The 17,677-nt window shown below is 55.3% G+C and overlaps 1 protein-coding gene across 4 annotated transcripts in view; it reads right to left on the bottom strand.

Annotated features, from left to right (window-relative positions):
• Window positions 1-407: 407 nt before the first annotated feature.
• Myo7a (myosin VIIA) overlaps window positions 408-17,677 on the bottom strand; it is a 61,043-nt gene continuing 43,773 nt past the window's right edge. For 2 of the 4 annotated variants that reach the window (XM_077797631.1, XM_026387271.2), the window contains 17 exons: window positions 16,474-16,591; window positions 15,600-15,726; window positions 14,442-14,611; window positions 13,366-13,556; window positions 12,673-12,797; window positions 12,001-12,158; window positions 11,101-11,254; window positions 9,795-9,950; window positions 9,221-9,326; window positions 8,085-8,198; window positions 6,934-7,021; window positions 6,650-6,756; window positions 4,231-4,416; window positions 3,706-3,822; window positions 2,293-2,376; window positions 1,065-1,184; window positions 408-497 (listed from right to left, as the gene is read on the bottom strand). In XM_077797631.1, the coding sequence (XP_077653757.1) occupies window positions 408-497; window positions 1,065-1,184; window positions 2,293-2,376; window positions 3,706-3,822; window positions 4,231-4,416; window positions 6,650-6,756; window positions 6,934-7,021; window positions 8,085-8,198; window positions 9,221-9,326; window positions 9,795-9,950; window positions 11,101-11,254; window positions 12,001-12,158; window positions 12,673-12,797; window positions 13,366-13,556; window positions 14,442-14,611; window positions 15,600-15,726; window positions 16,474-16,591 (2,211 nt within the window). Of the gene's footprint in view, window positions 498-1,064; window positions 1,185-2,292; window positions 2,377-3,705; window positions 3,823-4,230; window positions 4,417-6,649; window positions 6,757-6,933; window positions 7,022-8,084; window positions 8,199-9,220; window positions 9,327-9,794; window positions 9,951-11,100; window positions 11,255-12,000; window positions 12,159-12,672; window positions 12,798-13,365; window positions 13,557-14,441; window positions 14,726-15,599; window positions 15,727-16,473; window positions 16,592-17,677 lie in introns of all 4 variants that reach the window. The other 2 variants (XM_026387272.2, XM_026387273.2) reach the window with 2 other exon arrangements.

Raw genomic sequence — 17,677 nt, 5'->3', positions numbered from 1 at the left:
GACCTAGTCCCTTGAGTTTCAGAGTATCCTATTCAATGCCTTAATTTGGTTGTTCCCAGTATGGAGAGCTCTCAATTCCTCTGCCCCCACAGTACCCAGAAAGTCAAAGGGGGTCACATGATAGATCCAGTCTGAGACAGGAGAAGCACTGAAGGAGCACAGTTTCTTGCACTGGGAAGACCACAGCAAGCTAGGATGAGAGCTAACACAGGCGCCATGCACAGGTGGAGGGAAGTTGACCTCGTGGGAGATAGTTCAGAGCCCCATTTGGTGTGGTCTGCAGTAGATGGCCAGCCCAGCCTCCATGCCTGGATGGCAAAGGTCCTCCCAGCTTCAGGAGTAATGGATGGGCCTGAGCCAGATGCTCCTTGGAGAGCAGGCACAGAGCCAGCACCTCCTTCCACTGTTTACTTGCCACTCCTGGAGCCCCGCTGCTTGCTCATGGCTGTGAGCATCTGGCTGATGTAGGAAGTAAGGAGGTCATCCATCTTGTAGCCCTGGGAGCAGGGGTGGGAAAATAAGCAGAGCACAAAGTGAAACCAAGCCCAGCCATTTAGACCCAGACAGCTCCTGGGACACTGTGCAGTGAACAGAACCAGAACCAGGACCAAGGCAAATCCTGTACCACTCAGCATTCAGTCTTTCCGTCGACACAATTGAGGGTTTGGAGTTATCCAGCCAGATGACTCAGGTTCTAAGCTGTATGATCCCACAATAAGCACGTAGCCTGTGGTCCTTCACATCCTGGATACCTTGAAAGTTTGAGTTTGGTCCAAGAGGCCTCAGTGCTAATGGTTCTACTGTCAAACTCAGGGCGAACAGGCTACAACTACAGGCTCAATCCCCAGATAATGAAAAAGAAGTTGAATGAGGGATCTAGTCCTCAGCCCCAGATTAAGACCCCAGGCTTAAGCTAGCCTCAAACTGAACTGATTACCAACCTGACCCTTGACCCTGACCCCAGGCCACCCCCTACATTCCTGTTGTAGGGGTTGGGAGGAGAGGATGGCCGAAGCTGCAAGAGAGACTGGGACCCCGCCAGGCTCTCGAGGAAGAGTTCTCACCAGTGACGTCTCACAGAGCAGTTTGCTTCCGCGCACCAGGTTCCCAATGGTGATGTGGAAGTAGGTGTTGCCGCTGCTCCAGTTAGAGATCTTGGTGAAAGGGTGAGTAGTCAAGATGTCCTGGGGAGCAGGATGGGCATAAAGCTGCATAGCATGGCTTCACTCTCCCTGGGTCCAGCCCAGAGACACCTTTCACAGAAGGTCTCAGGTCCTCAAAGAGGGCCAGATTTGCATGAAGCTGCTGTGAGAAGCAGGTGCCTTTGCCTCCTCGCCTTGGTTTGGACCAACCGGCTAGACACCCAGGGAAATCTGGGAAGTTGTTGGGCACTTGGAGCCAAAATTAGAAACTTGGGCAACTTGACTGAACTGACACTGTGGGCCTGGCTGAGATGACCAGGGAGGGTGTAAGGAAGGAACCAAGAAGAAAACAGGGTGGAATCTTGGGAAATACCATATCCATGGGCCAAGTAGAGAAGAAACCCACAAAAGTATCTGAGAAAAAATGACCAAGAGAGAAAGGAGAACTGGGAATGTGTGGCACATGATGCCAGGGAACATAATGGTCATTAGTGCTCTTCACCAACTATCTAGGTGTACCCCTTCTGGGGAAATGGTAGGACTATGCTTCCTGGCCCTGGGGCAGGGCCACTCTGACCCATATACATGCATTTACCCCAGCACAGACTAGCCTCCTGGCCAGTATGGGGACAGAACATTTTGGAAGTAGGAAGCATTTTATAGCACCCAATGATGCTGAGAGGCAAGGTAGACTAAAAGGAGTTACTGGGACTTGGTGGCAAGAATTTTATAATACCAGTGACTTGCAAGGCTGAGAAAGGAGGATTGCAAGTTCAAGGCCAGCCTGGGCAACTTGGGAAGACCCTGTCTCAAAATTAAAAGAGCTGAGGATGTAGCTTGGTGGTAGAGTGCTTGCCCTAGCTCGTGCAAGGCCCTGAGTTCAATCCCCAATACCACCATCCTTCCGCCCCCACCCCATCCCCCCCAAAAAAAACCACCAAAAACCGTTAGAAACTCCAGGAGAGCAATTTTGGTGGAGCAAATGAGGGGTAAGGGTGTAGACAAGGCAACCAACCTTTCAAGATGCATGGTGAGTGGTGCCAGTGAGTTGGGCCGGCAGAGGCTTGTGTCTGGGACTTTGGTTAAAGTGTAGGCAAAGCAGCTCCCTGCCCCCCACCCCACCTGCTTGCTCGCTCTTGTCCCTGCTCACCTTGGTTCTGGGATCAATGAGGCTGACCCCATACTTGTTGATAGCAATTAAGAGGATCTCAGGGAAGTTTGGCTCTGTAGTTTGCTAGAAAAGAAAGATAGAGAACCATCATACGGGGATCCAGAACAGGAAAAGCACTTGGAGATAGGAAAGAAGTGCCCTCAGCTGGAATAAAACCAACCTGGTCTGTGCCAGGGGTGAAGAGGTGCTGGTGGCCCTGCCATGACCTTGTGATTTCTGCTGCGCCATGCTCCCAGTGCTGTCCCCACATCCCTCCCTGGGTCCCCAGCAGTGATTTCATCCCTCTCCCTTACCTCTCTAGGAGTCTTTGTTATATCCTTCTCTCAGCCCAAAAGGATCTTTTTTTTTTTTTTTTTAATGCTGGGATTGAACCCATGGGCACTTTACTACTGAGCTACATTCCCAGCCCCTCTTATTTTTTTAATACCTTTATTTCACTTATGTATTTTTATGTGGTGCTGAGGATCAGACCCAGGGTCTCACACGGGCAAGGCGAGCGCTCTACCACTGAGCCCCAGCCCCAGCCCCTCTTATTTTGAGACAGGATCTTGCTAAATTGCCCATGCTGTTTTCAAACTTGTAATCCTCCTATCTCAGCCTCCCCAGTCACTAGGATTACAGGCATGTGCCACTGTACCCAGCAAGGTCTTCCATCTTTAAAAAGCCCTCCTTGAACCTTCTGCTGCCCCCAGCTCTCCCACTCTGCTCCTTGCACAGCCAAGCTTCTCAAGAGCCTGCATCCTAGATGTGCGGCGGGATCATCCCTGAATCTCCTCATCCCAGCCTTTCCACCATTCTCCTGCCTCTGGTGATGACCCTCTGCTCCATCCTCCACCCTGTGACCAGAGGGGCCACCTGGCACTGTCATCCCTGTTCAAAACCCTCCAAACTCACTCCCCCTGCAAGAGGAAACCCAGCCCCCCATCCTGCTTGCCAGCTTGCCTCTCACTGCAGCCTGCTTGCCTATACCCAGCCGCACGCAGCCCCTGGCATTTCCTGCCCAGACCTGAGCTCTCACACTTCTAGGCCTTTGCCCATGTGGGCTGCTTGCTAAAAGTACACTTCTCAGGTCTCCCTAAAATGTCAGGAGGCTTCTCCAGTCTGGGTAGGGCTTCCCCAGCTCTGCCACCCAGGCGAGTACTCCACAGGGTCACAGCACAGTCCACCCTCCATTACTCTGGCCTTGCCTTCCCTTCCAGGCTGAGCATCTGGTTCCTCTGTCCTCAGGGTTGGAACACTAGCCAAGACACCCCGCTGGCTCGAGGCTAAAGGTGCATCCCTCCTTTCCCTGCCAGGGCAGCGTCCAAGACCATCACTGCTTCCCTCAGTCCTGGGGAGGATTCTTGTCCCCTTCTTCACCTCTTCCTCTCCAAGGAACCCCCTGTGGCATACCTTCACCTCAAAGAAGGCGGAGCCAAAGGTGGGCCACTTGAAGATGAGCCTCAGGAAGGCCAGCTTGGCCTCCTCCTTGGATTTCCCTGCGTGTTTGTTGAAGTAGGCGACGATGGACTGCAGGGAGAGGGGGGTCAGGACAGACAGCTCACAGCTCCCTGCCTCCTGCCGTGAGCACTGTCAGGACCAGAAGTAGGACAGGCAGACCCGGGAGCCACTGGGGTCCCCCCATTATCCCAGCTCATGGACTTTTGATCTCCCTCCTCTCCCCAAGGCAGGCAGGCCAGAGAGGATCCAATAAAATCAGGTCACCCTGGTAACCAGGACAGGACAAATCACCACCATGGGGCCTCTGAATTCTTCCCATGGAAGATGAGAAGAGGCAGACTGGAGGGTGGCCTGATTACATCAGGAGCCACAAGAGGCACTCCCTAGGGTGCTGGCCAGCACCTGCCAACCTGCCCCCTGGGGTTCCTGGAGTCCACTTCAGGGGTCTCCCATTCCCACCGCCAGCCCCACGCTCACCCGCTTCCAGTCATCAGGCGAGATCTGCCGGATGAGGTCCTGGGGCACCAGCTCTCTCAGCAGCTTGGGGATACTAGGGAAGTAGGACTTGTCCTCCTCAAACTTGACCCTGTAGATCAGTGCCCCCAACTGCAGCACCTCCTCCCGTGTGCACTTGTGGTAGCCTCTGAGATACTTGGGTAGCTCCTGCCAGAGACAGAGCCGGTCGCAGGCGTGGAGGGAGCTGGAGGAAGTGGACTCCTTCCCCACCACCCTAAGAAGGGGGGACTCCTGCCTTACCCCCATATTAGGACCCACCATTTCTTCAGCCTCCACTGATCCTGCTTCCCTAGGGGAGATGTCATAGGACAGGGAGACAGCGAGTATGCCTCCAGGTTCGGTACTGTGCAGTTCGGAAGCACAGCCATACCAAAACACTGTCCCAGTTCCCCTTCTAACAGTCCAGTGAGAACAGAACTGCTTCAAAAGTGAAGTTCAGGGTGAAACTGAGATTGCCCCCCAGCTCTCCTCTCTAGGCCTGTCCTCTCTTGGAAGAGCCAGTCATTTTGGCCTCCTCTCATTGTGTTCCTTTGGTCCTGACTGATTGCTGCAGCAGTACCAGCCCTACCCCTTGAACTTCCAGACCCAGAACCAGAGCATCTAAGGAGGGAGAATGGACCAAAAGCTGAGATGCAGCCTCTGAAGGGCCAGCACTGGAGCCTTAGGACTGTCCACCACACCTGGAGCCTTAGGATTATCTTATCCACTGTGGGAAGGGCAGGGAATGAAGGATGTCTGGGAGATGCCCCACTGATCAGAGATGAGTCAACCACCATCTGACCACTTCCCTGCCCACCCACACACCTACCATCTACTCACCCATTTATGGGTCTACCTACCCAGGCAGCCACCATCCCATCCACTTCCCCATCTGTCCATGCATCCACCCACCAATATCCACCCGTAAATTCATTCAGCACTCACCCTTCCACCCATCCATTCACTGAGTCACCAATTCACCCATTCAGCCACCCATCAGTCCAAAGAACGCTTGTTGAGCATCTGCTATGAGTCAGGCCCTTTAAGCAACAACACTCACCCTACTCTCATGGAACTTGCAGTCTCAAGACAAGAGCAGGATATAATACACAACAAACTGACGTATGGTTATAATCTGTGAAGGTACTGTTCACGGTGCTAGGAGAACATATAACAAAGTGATGTGATCCCACCGTGAGGACAGGGAATTCTTCAAGATAAGACATCTGGAAGCTCAGTGGGTAAGGGGAGGGATTGAGGGAAGAGTATCCCAGACGGGGTGACATGACAAAGGCCCTGCCAGACCTGAGACTCTGAAAAACTGTAGCTGCAGTGAATGGAGCCAAGGGGTGTCAAGTCCAAGAGGAGGCAGAGGCACCACCATGCAGGGCCCAGTCAGGCTTTGGGGTGTACCTCAAGAGCAACAGGAGGCCCTGAAGAGGCCTGGAAAGCAGGAGGGCTGTCTTGCGCACAGTGAACTGGGGGAAAACAAAACCAATGGGAGAGACCAGGGAGAGGCTGCGACCAGCCAAAGGAAGGAGGATGGTGACTGAGCCAGGTGGGCAGGGGGTGATGGGGAGACCCAGCGGTGTCAGAGATAGTCCGGAGGTCAGATCATTAGGCAAGTGATTCAGAATGTGGGAGACAGGCAGTGGGAGAGGTCAAGGCTGACTCTCGGGTTTACACATTGCATCGGTGGAACTGGCAGGGAGAGGCAGATACCAGGTGCAAACGGGGCAACCCTGCATCCCAGGCAGTGTGTCTCCACCATGGCAACCCCCACCTCCTCCTCCTAGCAACCTGGTCTGTCTCTCCCACCAGAATGGTAAGCAGACCGAAGCCCAGAAAGAGCACTGAACTGCAATCATGGAGCCCTGGAATCAAACCCCAGTTCTATCTGCTGTGTGACCTAAACTACATCACTTGGCTTCTCTGAGTCTGTTTCTTTCTCTATAAAATAGAAACAACATGCCTACTTCTGGAGTTAACTGGAAGGACAGGAGTGAAAGGTGCCAGGTAAATATTAGAGGTCAACATGCAAGCTTCCCTCCTGACTCCCTGCATGCCTGTGCCAGAAAACATTTGCAGACTTGTCTAGAAGCACTGGACATGCTCAGTTGTAGCAGCAGAATCTTGAATTCAGAGAACAGCCAGGCACCGAAGGAGGGGCCTGAAGAAGCAGGGAGCTCAGAGGAAGAGTGATCAAGCCATGATGGCTGGAAGACCAGGAGAGAGAGGGATCTGAAGTCAGGCCACTCCCTGGGCCCCGGGTCCCAGGAAGCCCTGTAAGGCCGGCTATTTCAGGCCCCTCACCTGGCAAGGCCCGCAGGACTCTGCTTCACAAGTTCAGCCAGACTGCAGCACGGTAGCCCCAGGAGCAGAGAGGCCCTGGGCAGCTCACCTGGTAATAGTGGAAGATGGAGTCGGCCATGGGGTCCTTGCCCGGCACCGTGGTGGTCCACAGCTTCTTCATGAAGAACACCTGGTAGGTGAGCGAGGGCACGACCCCTGCAGCACAGAGCAGCCCGTCACCCCGAGGCCCAGCACTGAAGGGTCCGTCCCCCACCCAACCAAGCCCCCAAGGAGGCCCTTGCTTGGGCCCCACCCAACGGGCCTCACAGCACAGCCCTGAGCAGCACCTGCCCTCTTCGGGCCTCAGGTGACCCCAGGACCCAGCCTCATTACCATCCTTGATGGGCCGTGCTTTCTTTATCCAGTCTGTCAGGTGTCGCACAAAGTCAAAGAAGAAGTCATTCTCTGGGACGCTGATGACCTAGGGACGTGGCCGTCGTAGTCCATTCGTTTTAGTTAAAGCAATACTGCCTTTTCCGACTTTCCTACCCAACTCCTCTTATCCAGAAAAACTCCACTCCCTGTATCAGCCCTGCCCTGCCCCAACTGCCTGGTCAGCGTCTGAAGAACACAGCCCTCTTCCTGCCGAGGGACAGTCACCCCACCCACTGCCTAGGCCCAGGGGAACATGGCCACAAATGAGGCCCAGTCCCCCTGCCTTGAATCTTCCAGCTTCTCCCACAGGCTCTGAGCTCTCTAGATGCAGAACCTCATCAGGGTCATCTCTGGGTCCTCAGTGTCTGGCACAGGGACAGTGGTGAGGTGAGAAGATAAATGGGGATGTACCTAGATCCATTAGTGATCAAAAGGAGAGAGCCCCCAACTCTGCCTGAGACGGTCAGAAAGCCTTCCCGTGGAAGGGGAACTGCAAGACCTCCAAGGACAGAGCTGGAGGGATGTGGGCTGTGCACCTGGATCTGAGTTCCTGATGTGTGACCTTGGATAAGTTACTTAACCTCTCTGAACTCTAGTTCTGGGATCTATTAGTCTGTTTTGTCCTATCGACCCAAATGTGGACACCTATAAAAATTTTAAATATATAATTATATTATAAAATCATACTACTTAATGTTGATTAATATGCATTATTATAGTCATGTAGAGGCTCTAGATTATGATTTTAATGAGCCTGTGTCAATTTCATTGAAATATTGGCAGAGTGGAAAACTTGAGACTTCATGGGTTCAAGGGGGCTAATCATGCTGCCCTTCAAGGGTTATCTCAGTGGTTAATTGGCCTCAGCATGGCAGTTGGTGTGTCCAGAACATAGACTGCCTGGGCAGATGGCCCCCAACGGGTCTGAGGCCATGTGGATGACTCCAAGGGAGAGGCTTTGGGGCAGCAGGTCTTTGTAGACTGAGAGCCTGCAGGGATGACTGTAGGAAGGAGTGGGCAGAAGACACCTCCCCACGGGTTCCCATGGCCCCAGAAAAATCTCACAGCATTTGGGCAGGCAGGTGACAGGAAGAGAGTCGGCAACCCACCTTGTCTGCAATTTTGACAAAGAGGCTGAATCCCTCGGAGGACTTGAGGAGCAGCCGAGCGGCGATGTTCTGGCAGAAGTCCTTGGCCTTGGTGCTCGACTCCACCTCAAAGGCCTGAGAGGGGAGGGCTCACTTAGCGTCTGCAGAGTGGGCCTGGCCTCTGGCTGCGCCTCTAGACCAAGCCCTGCCCTCCACAGGGCTTCCCCGGGGGTCCAGAGCTGGACTTGGCATTTCAACAAAGGAAAAAGCAACTCCTTTTCAGTCCCTGGCTCTCTGGGAAGGACTTTCCGTGGCCTCCCAGCCCCAGGCCTGGCTGCAGGATCATGAGGGACAACAGAGCCAGGCTTCAAGGTTGGAGTGGACAGAGAGAGACCCGAGGAAGGGAAAAGCAAATTCCAAAATGGGTGAGGGGACCGGAGAGTCTGGCAAAGTTCAGATGAAGAGAGCAGAGGAACTTGGGGACGGCTTCCACTAGAGGGGACAGACAGGAAAGGAATTTAGGAATTTCTTCTGTCCTTGCCCCTGGGACCCTCTTATGACATTTCTGAGTCTCTAGTCTCTAAACTCAGACAAGTTTTTAAACTTCTCTTCAGACTTAAATATTTAGACGTTGCACTCAGGTTCGTCTGAATGATGCGCGTTGCTGAGACGGAGCAGGGAGTGGGGGTCTTGAGGCAGCCTGACCATGAATGTGACAAAGACAACAGGTCCCTTGGAAGACAGAACCAAGATGGAGGGACCCCGACCACATCATGTGAGGGGCAGGAAGGGGCTTTGGGGTCCTGCCAACAGGAAAGTGGGCCTGGGGCAGTGGGGAGTCCAGCCTGGCCTCATGCCCAGGAACAAAGCTGGGACCAGGGAAGTGGCCTGCTAGAGTCCAGCTCAGCAGGACAGAGTTTTCTCCAAGGCAGCTTCTCCTCAGAAGGAGGGACGGAGAACTGGGGCGAAGCCTTCTCTAAGAAACTGCTCTTACCCACGGAGTCTGTGAGATTGAAACTGAGCCCTGACTCCACCAAGGTGCAGGAGGATAAGGTGGCCCATGTTGGGGTGGCAGGTGAGCAGTCCAGGCCACCTTGTGTCAGCTGAGGGAACCCCACCCTCTTGGGGGATGGAACCCAGAGGCCAGGGGCCCTCACCTCATCAGTGTCATCAGGGAAGTAGACCTTGTGGAAAATCTGGGTGGTTTTGTGCTGGATGGCCTCCACCTCCACCAGGTGCGGAGGGTACTTCCGGGACCCATTTCTGAAAATGGGCAGGGAAGGGTGGGATCAGAAGGGGGACCAATGGGACCAGGGAACAGAGGAAACTTTGGAGACAAACTGGGATCTGACCCTCCTCCTCATTTCCTACAGCAGGACCAGCCACTTCTTACATTCTTGAGTTCTTTATCTGGGAAATGTGATAACAGTGCCCAGGTGGCATAGGGCTTTAGAGGGCAAACAAAGTGCAGGGTACCAGAGGGTTTTGTAGGGTCTTGAGTGTGGCCCAGGGGTGCACGCCTGCTGGGCGCACTTAAAGGGATGTACCAAGCACCTCTGAGCCACCAGACTCCCAAACTGTCCAGAGTGCAACTGTGGCTGGCATCTGAGGAGCTCAGGAACAGGTCCCCACAGCTGTGTGGTCATCCTCATCCTCAAGGGCTGGTCCCATGAGCCCAGTGAGGCCGAGGACCAACCCAGTGCTGCTCCCTGTCCCTGGCAGCCCCTGTACCTCAGCGCTTTCTGGAGCCTCTGCAGGCAGTCAATGGCGAGCGGGCAGTGCTTGCGGGACTGCAGGAAGCGCTGGACGTGGGGCAGGAGGATGTTGCTAGGTGGGAAGAGGCCGGTGCAGAGCCACAGCAGCTCCCAGCCCCGCTCCTCACTGTACCTGTGGGAGGAGGCCCCGTAGGAGTCACAGGGACCTGTGTAATCCCAGGGCCACACCCCCAGTTCCTCATCCCAAGGCCCAGCACCACCCACATCCCTGTGGCGGGATCCAGTTAGTGCCACTCACCCTGTGGCCGCCCACCCATGCCAGGCCTTGTACTGTTACCAGTCCACATGGGGACCGGGTGACCCTGCCAGAGTGAAAACCCACTATGGCCAGGGGCTCCGCTGGGGTCAGCTGAGGTTTCACTTTCACAGCAAGACTTTCCCCAGGAAGGAGGAACGTGCAGTTTATACTGCGACTCGCCACACTGGGCACAGCACTGAGTTAGGCCAGCCCCCTACTTGGGACTGAGGCGGGAGGCTTGGAGGGCTTTGAGCAAGGAGGTGGCATTTGATCTGGTCTTTGAAGGCTGAAGCAAATTCTGACAGGCAAAGAAAGGAATGGAGGGCTTTCCTGCCAGCAGGGCCCAGCATGTACAAATGTCTGGTCGTGTGAAAGGTCTGTAGTTCCAGAGGGAATGTGTGCAAGAGCTGGAGAGTGATGAGCCTGGGGAGGAAGGCGGGTGGGGTGATGGAACAGGTCAGGGCTTCCTCAGTCTCTGAGGAAGAAGGAGGCTGACTTCCCTCTCCTGGCTCTGGCTGGCCCAGTGGGGAGAAGGTGACAGCCTCTGGGCTGCTGACCGTGACCCATGAGCATTTTCAGCCACAGCTTCCAACTGACAGCCTTAGCCCAAGCCAGGACAGGACACTGGCTAAACCTGTAGGTCCAGCCATCCCCAGAGCCCCCGTGGCCTGCAGGCCTGAAGAAAGCCATCCACAGAGGCTCACACAGGTTCGAGAAGCAGCAGCTGGAGGGACTCATGCTGATCAACACAGAGGACAGACCAGGAGGGTACAGCCACCACTCCCTGCCCCCATCTTCCTTTCTCATTTTTTGCAGTGCTAGAAATGAACCCCGGGCCTCAAGCCCACTAGGCAAGCGCTGTGCCACTGAACTAAACCCCCAGCCCTACCACCTGGTTCTGGAGGATTGACCTTGGGCTGCAGGCCAAGCTAGGCTGAGTGGCTGCGGAGCCGGCAGCTCCCTCTGTGCAAGGGAGCCGTGTTTCCAGGCAGAGCAGTGCTGCCCGCACCCCACACCCGCTCACCTGATGTGGTTGTCCGTCAGCTGCTTCAGGATCTGCACATATGCCTCATCCTTGAGGGGCTCAGCCTTCAGGGCCCCCTCAAAGATCTGGTCTGTGAGCTCGTTGACAGAGCGCATCCTCTTGGATGGGTAGTCACCCATGTACTTGAGAACAGGTGGGATTGTCAAGGAAGGGCTTGTGGCTGAGTGGGGCACACACTGACCCCGGAGGTAGAAGGCCACCCTCCCCCTGACCCTGGGCCTCAGGCTACTAAGTTAGAAAACTGGAGTGATCTGCCCATCCGCCACGGCTGCTTCACAGGCCACCCTTCCTCAGTCCCCAACCCTCACGGCAGCCAGGATGGACTCCCCAAGTCACCAGTGTGGCTGTTCCATTCCCTGTCCAGGGCTCCCTCTGGTCTCAGGACACAGCCCAAATTCTAAGTAGGGCTTGGAACCCTTCCTTAGTCAGCCCACGTCCTCCAGATGGGCTGAGTTACTTTGTGCCCTGTTTTGCCTCAGGACTTTTGTGCATTCTGCTCCCTCTGTCTGGGATGCTCCCCAGCTGTCTCCCGGTTGCCTGCCAGGTCCTACTCAGCCTTCAGGTCTCAGCCTAGATGCCACATCCCAGCACTGGTTCCTGTTAGCACATCGCCCCCATGAGGCCAGGGGCTGGCTCTGGTCACAGCTCCATTTCCATGCCTGGCCTACAGCAGGCACAATACTATCCATTAACTGAATGACAGGGTCAAAGGAGACAGTGGGAGAGGTGGGGCCTTGCATACTGTAAGATGTGCCTCCACGTGTGCCCAGGACCCAGCCAACCCTCAACAGGAAAAAGGTATCTAGCTGAAAAGCCTCCCTGCCCAGCAGCCCCTGCCCCACTGTCCCCACCTGTCCCCACCCAGTGCAGCATGGATATCGATGAAGGCCATGCAGGCCTCCTGCGAGAGCTCCTCGCTCCCCAGGATCTTCTTGAGGAGGGCCTGCTTGAGTGGCTCCCGTGTGTGGCTCCACAGCCGATCCTTGCCTCGGGCCTTGGACACCATGACGCGGCTCAGCGTGTGCTTGGGTGGGGGCCTGCCACAGCACAGGGACAGTCAGCAGCCATCCCATTGCAGGCAGCCTGGGGAGAACCCCAGTGGGGAGCCCCCCAGCAGCCTGGAAGCCACGGGCAGGAGTAGGCAGTGCTGTCCCCACCCCGCTCTGCCACCAGATGTGCAGATGTGCAGAAGCCACCTCCTGCAGAAAGCCTCTGCCCCCTGCCCACCAGGCCTCCTGGGCACAGTGCTGGGCTAGCAGAGCCAGAGCCCCCCACTTTCTTGCTGTCTCCCCACAGGATAGTGAGGCTGCAACAGGCACTGGTGTGTGACACTGAGGGCCAGGACATGCCTGGGAGGGCGCAGTCACCACCATCTCAAGGAACGATGCCGTGCGCCTGCAGGAAAGCATCATTTCCGGGATGGAAACGGCCCTGCTGCTGACCCTGGCAGGCCCTGCTCACAGGCAGGCATGGCAAAGCTCCTCAGCCCCTGGCCAGAGCCCATAGGAGCCTCTGCCCACCATCCTCTCTCTCGTCCCCAGGAGCTGGCACCTAAAGTAGTCGTAGGAGAACTCCTCCAGCGTGTAGGGCTTGGCGCGCACCTCGGGCTCTGCAGTTCGCAGCTGCAAGAGCCGGATGACATCCTGCCTCTGGTCAGGGGTCATGGTGACCAGGGCCTGCAGGTCAAGAGACAGGGAGCTCATGTCAGCCCTCAACTGGAGCCACTGGGATTACATGGTAAAAGCCCAGTGTCCTGCAACCTGTGGCTGGGGACTGTCTCCACAGGTATTGACCCACTGTTTTCTGACCCCAAGTCCCCTTCCTTCCCCAAGGACCTCAGGTTACTCCGCCTCCATCCTGAGGGGCTCTAAGCTGCATCAACCAGGCTCAGGAGCCGCCTGGGAAGCCGGGCTCTGCATCCTCAGAGCAGAACTCCAAGGGTCTCTGGGAGAACAGGGCACCCAGCCCAGCTGTGCCCACACTGCCTTTCAGACAGTGCAGGTTGACCCCTCCCGCTGGCCACTCTCCTCCCATCCCTGCCCCTGGCAGCTCCTCCTCTGATGTGCGCACTAGGCCCCTCCCTACCTGACACAGGTTGGAGTCTGTGGTGCCTCAGCCCCGCCCCCCACTGAGCATCTGGAGACCATTGATCTATCACAGTCCCTCACTCCACTTTACAGACAGGAGAGAGGACAAAGGGGTCTGAGGAGCCTCCCACCCACCTGCCACTGCCAGACCACATACCACGATCTCCTGTGGCGGCATGGTGACAGTGGGCATGACGTACACACAGTCGGTTGGGAAGTCCCCATGCTGCTTGGTCCTCTCGTTGATGCCGTTGGCCCAGCCTGAGTTCATGACCTGCTCCCCGGTGTCATGGTCCAGGATGATGAGGTCTCCCTTGGCGAAGCTGAGGAAGCCTGACTCCTCACCCGCTTTGGAGCAGAGGTGAGCGGGGGCGACATGGGGGCAGAGAGAGGGGCTGGGTTGGAACATCTTTATTTAGGTTGATGATCCATCAGCCACTCCTCCCCACTGAAGAACTGAGGCCCTGTCCCACTCATGTCTGCCCACCTGGCCACCTGGCCTCTACCTTGTCACAACCTTCTGCACAAAGACACCAGAGGGGGCCACACTCTTGCTCAAAAACTTTCTGTGGCTCCCCATATCCCTTAGGAGAAGACCTACACTGCTGAGCCTGTTGGGAGCTGGTCTCCCTGATTCCTTCCACCTTGCTTCTTGCCCCGCCACCACACTCCAGTCACACCTAACTATGTGAAGTTCCCCCAGGACACGCTGGCTTTCTCTTGCCTCTGCACGTGGTCCTCTGCCCTCCGCCCCACACGCTCTGCTCACTCTGTGCCTCCTCCATGGATTCTGGACTATATGAGGGACTCTCCTCTGAGCACCCACAGCCCTGGGGCTTCTCTGGTCACTGTGCTGTCCCTGGGCCATCATTCTGCCTCCCTCCCCACTGAAGGCAGGTCCACACTCTGCACAGGCCTAGGCAGCCCTGGAGGTGCTTGGCCAGGGTGGTTGTCATGCTGCTGTCATTGATGGCAGAGGGTATTTGGAGAGCACTGAGGGGACCCCTGATCAAATGTGGAGAAGGTGACAGGAGATAAGAATGGAGGACCAAGGGGTGGAGAGAAGAAGGCTCCTCTTGGGCAGAGGTGAAGGCAGTGTTCTGCCACCGGCCCGTTACCCGGGTAGGACAGGTTAAGACAGGTAACGTGGTCCTCGCAGCCTGAAGCGCAGGGCCGGGGCCAAGGTGTGGGGCCTGCCTAATGCCCCAGCTACTCACACCAGCAGCCACTCACCAGGGTTGGGGTTGTCCTGCAAGGCCACCACGTACTTAGACCTCTTCCTGAGCCCCTCCAGGAAGGTGACCACCAGGTCACGGATGTCCTCGGCGTTGTTGGATGTGAAGGTGTACTCATCCCCCTTGATGGTGGCCAGCGTGAAGCTGGGGGCGGTCAGTTTTGCTCCCCTGCAGGACCAACACGGAGAACAGGGCCCAGCCGGGGTCAGTCCTGCGCGGCCCGAGTGAGGTGCTACACAGCCCAGATCAGAGCAGCCCAGCGAGAGCAAGACACGGCACTCCCTGAAGGAGACCAAGCCCAGTCCAGTCAGAGGGGCCCAGACCCAGGGAGCCCAGCCAGAGCAAGGTCTGGTCCAGTAGGGGGAGATGTGGCCCAGGTCAGACGCATCTCAGAGCCCTAGCCAGCATCAGGCATGGCCAGGTGAGGCCCTGGCTGGCCTAGCCCTCTTGCCCTTTGCCTTTGCCAAATCTAAGTCCAACTTGTCCTTCAAGTTGCAGCCTAAATACCACTTCCTTCGAGAAGTCCACCATGTCCTCCCCCAGTCCTTATCACACTGTCCCTTCTCTACAATGGCCTCTTTGATGTCTGTTTCCCTCTACTGAAGCTCTAAGAGGTCTGTCACCACTGAATCTGACGTGTTTAGCACGTGCCTGCTCAGAGCTGGATGTGACCACATCAGATGCAGCACAGAAATATTCCTGCAAGCTCCATATTGGGGGAGGGGGCGCTGCACTGCTGGGAGAGGTGGTCTAATTCAGAAAACTGCCCCCACTGCCTATGTGCAGCGCACCTTAAGGTTTACTAAAAGCTCTCCTATCATTTATTACTTCCTCCCTGTTATCGAAGGAAAATATTCAGAACCCTACTTTAGGAATGGGAACACAGAGGTGAGCCCTGAAGCCCAAGTCTAGCCCTCTCTTGCACACACTGACCTGCTTCTGACTGTCCTTTTACCCTGCTGAGGCGACCTCAGAGCCACCTTTACCATCCATGAGGCCCCTTGTGGGAGGGGCCTGAGGGCTGCGTAGCGCAGCACAAACAGCTCGGCTGTGTGAAGCCAGACAGGCCACTGTGCCTGTGCCCCCCACAACCCGTGATGCCCTGTACCCCCTCCTTCCCTGCAGGTCCATCTGTGCTCCACGTGCTCCTCCTCACCTGCTGCTGGACACAGCCATGATCTCTGGGAAGGACAGCTCCAGAAGCACCTGCTCCTGCTCATCCACAAAATAGATGCCTGTCCAGTTGACAGCCACAATGACATCATTCTTAGGGAGACTGGGGCCTGGGACAATGACAGAGACACTTGGAAGGTGGCCTCCCCACTCCTGGATCCAGCCCCTCCTGATTATCATAACTGTCAAGGAGGCGACTAGGACAGAAGTATAATGATTCCCATTTTGTGAGCAAGAAAACTGCGGCTCAGAGAGCACAGCGGCTCAACAAGCCAAAACCCAAGGTGCAGTAACCATATTTGGAGATAAGGTGCAGGGAAGAGAGTGCTGGGTCAGGAAACCCGGCTTCAGTCATATCTGCCATGGTCTCTGTGCAGCTCTGGACAAGTCCTTTCCTGCACCAAGGTGGAATGTGGGGTTGGACAACAGAGCCCCACGGCTCCCTGTGGCCCTTACATCTGGTGATTCTGTGAAGCCCAGCATCAGCACAGGGCCTGGCACAGAGCAGATGCCCAGTAACGATGGCCCAAGGACGGCTGAGCAAAGGGCCTGGGCAATTGGCACAACCACGCCCACACTCAGCTTCAGGGAGACAGCTTAGCACAGCTGGCCCACCCATCCTCTTCTATCCACGTGAGGTGCTTTAATGATTCCAGTCCTCATCCAGTTGTTCAACCCAGCACACCATGAGCACCTACTATGTGTCATGGAGTCACTGTTGGACTGCAGGTTGACAGAGCAACTCTGCAGCATGATCTAAAAAGAGCAGGCACCCTGCAGGCAGGAGTCCGCTGACGGGGAGCTGGGCTAAGTTCCCTCTCTGCTGTGAACTGAGAGACTGGGAGACCAGGGGTTACCTGAGAACTTATAGGCTTCATAAAACCTGGAGAAGAGCAAGGGCCACTTGAAGCGGGCATAATTGACCACATCCTCTTTGACCTTCTGGGCATCCGTTCTCCTTTGGGCATAAATCCCCTGGAGAGGACAGAGAAGGAAAGAAGGTAGAAGACAGTATATAAGTTCTAGAAATCATACATCCCTGCCGCTAGTCAGAGGTGGCCCAGGGCTCCTGTGCCCTCCTGTGCATTCCTGATGGCCTCACCCTGTTCCTGATGGCCTCACTCTGTTCCTGATGGCCTCACCCTGTTCCACAGCAGCCCACGCCACCCCCAGTTGATATCAGTGAGCCCTTGTGTGGATTAATACTGCCTCTGTGCAGGTCCTGGGACACAGAGAAAACATGGGTGCCACCCCCAGGGAGTTCCCAGTTTAGCAGAAACTGGGTAGGTCCAGGCCTTAGAAAGGTCAGGTACAGAGGAAGGATTACAGACCCGAGGTAAGGCCAGCAGCAAGGGGACTGCAATGGCCCTGGCAAGGAACAAAAGCACTAGTGCTTTGTTACCCCAAACACGTCCCCCCAGGCCCTTGTGAGACCTCTGTGCGTTGAGGTGGAATTAGAAGAATCAGAATGAACTCATGGTTTTGACAATATGTAGACACAGACAAGGATGAAGATAATGGTGTGTGCCAGCTCAGACTGCCCCATTTTCATCTTGGAGAAGGTCAGACCTTGGAAGAGTGAGCACTCAGGGTGACGTGCTTGACATTGACACTGCAAAGAATCTCAAAATGTTCAGAAAAATAATATGTAGGTATGCAGAGAGAGAGAGAATCACAAAGCAAAGGTGGCTTAGTCCAGATGAAATGTGCATAACAGGTCTAGTTTTTGAACTTGCAACTTCTCTGGAAGTTTGCAATTATTTCAGAATGAGATTTTTTTTTAATTTTTTTTTTTTTAGTTGTTGATGGACCTTTATTTTATTTATTTGTATGTGGTGCTGAGAATCGAACACAGTGCCTCACGCATGCTAGGCAAGCACATTACCACTGAGCCACACCCCAGCCCCCAGAATGAGATGTCTTTAAAATACCTCTCCGTTTTAGTTTGAATGGTGTCCACCACCCCCACCCTGTCAACAAATTCATGTGTTGAAGTCCTAAACCCCCTGGTAACCATATTTGGAGATTAAGGTCTCTTGGAAGTTAAAATGCCATCTTTAG

The sequence above is a fragment of the Urocitellus parryii genome, chromosome 4 (genome assembly GCF_045843805.1).
Source record: "Urocitellus parryii isolate mUroPar1 chromosome 4, mUroPar1.hap1, whole genome shotgun sequence".
In the NCBI taxonomy this organism is placed as follows: Eukaryota; Metazoa; Chordata; class Mammalia; order Rodentia; family Sciuridae; genus Urocitellus; species Urocitellus parryii.
The sequence above is the reverse complement of the archived record's forward strand: the minus strand, read 5'-3'. Positions and strand labels throughout refer to the sequence as shown.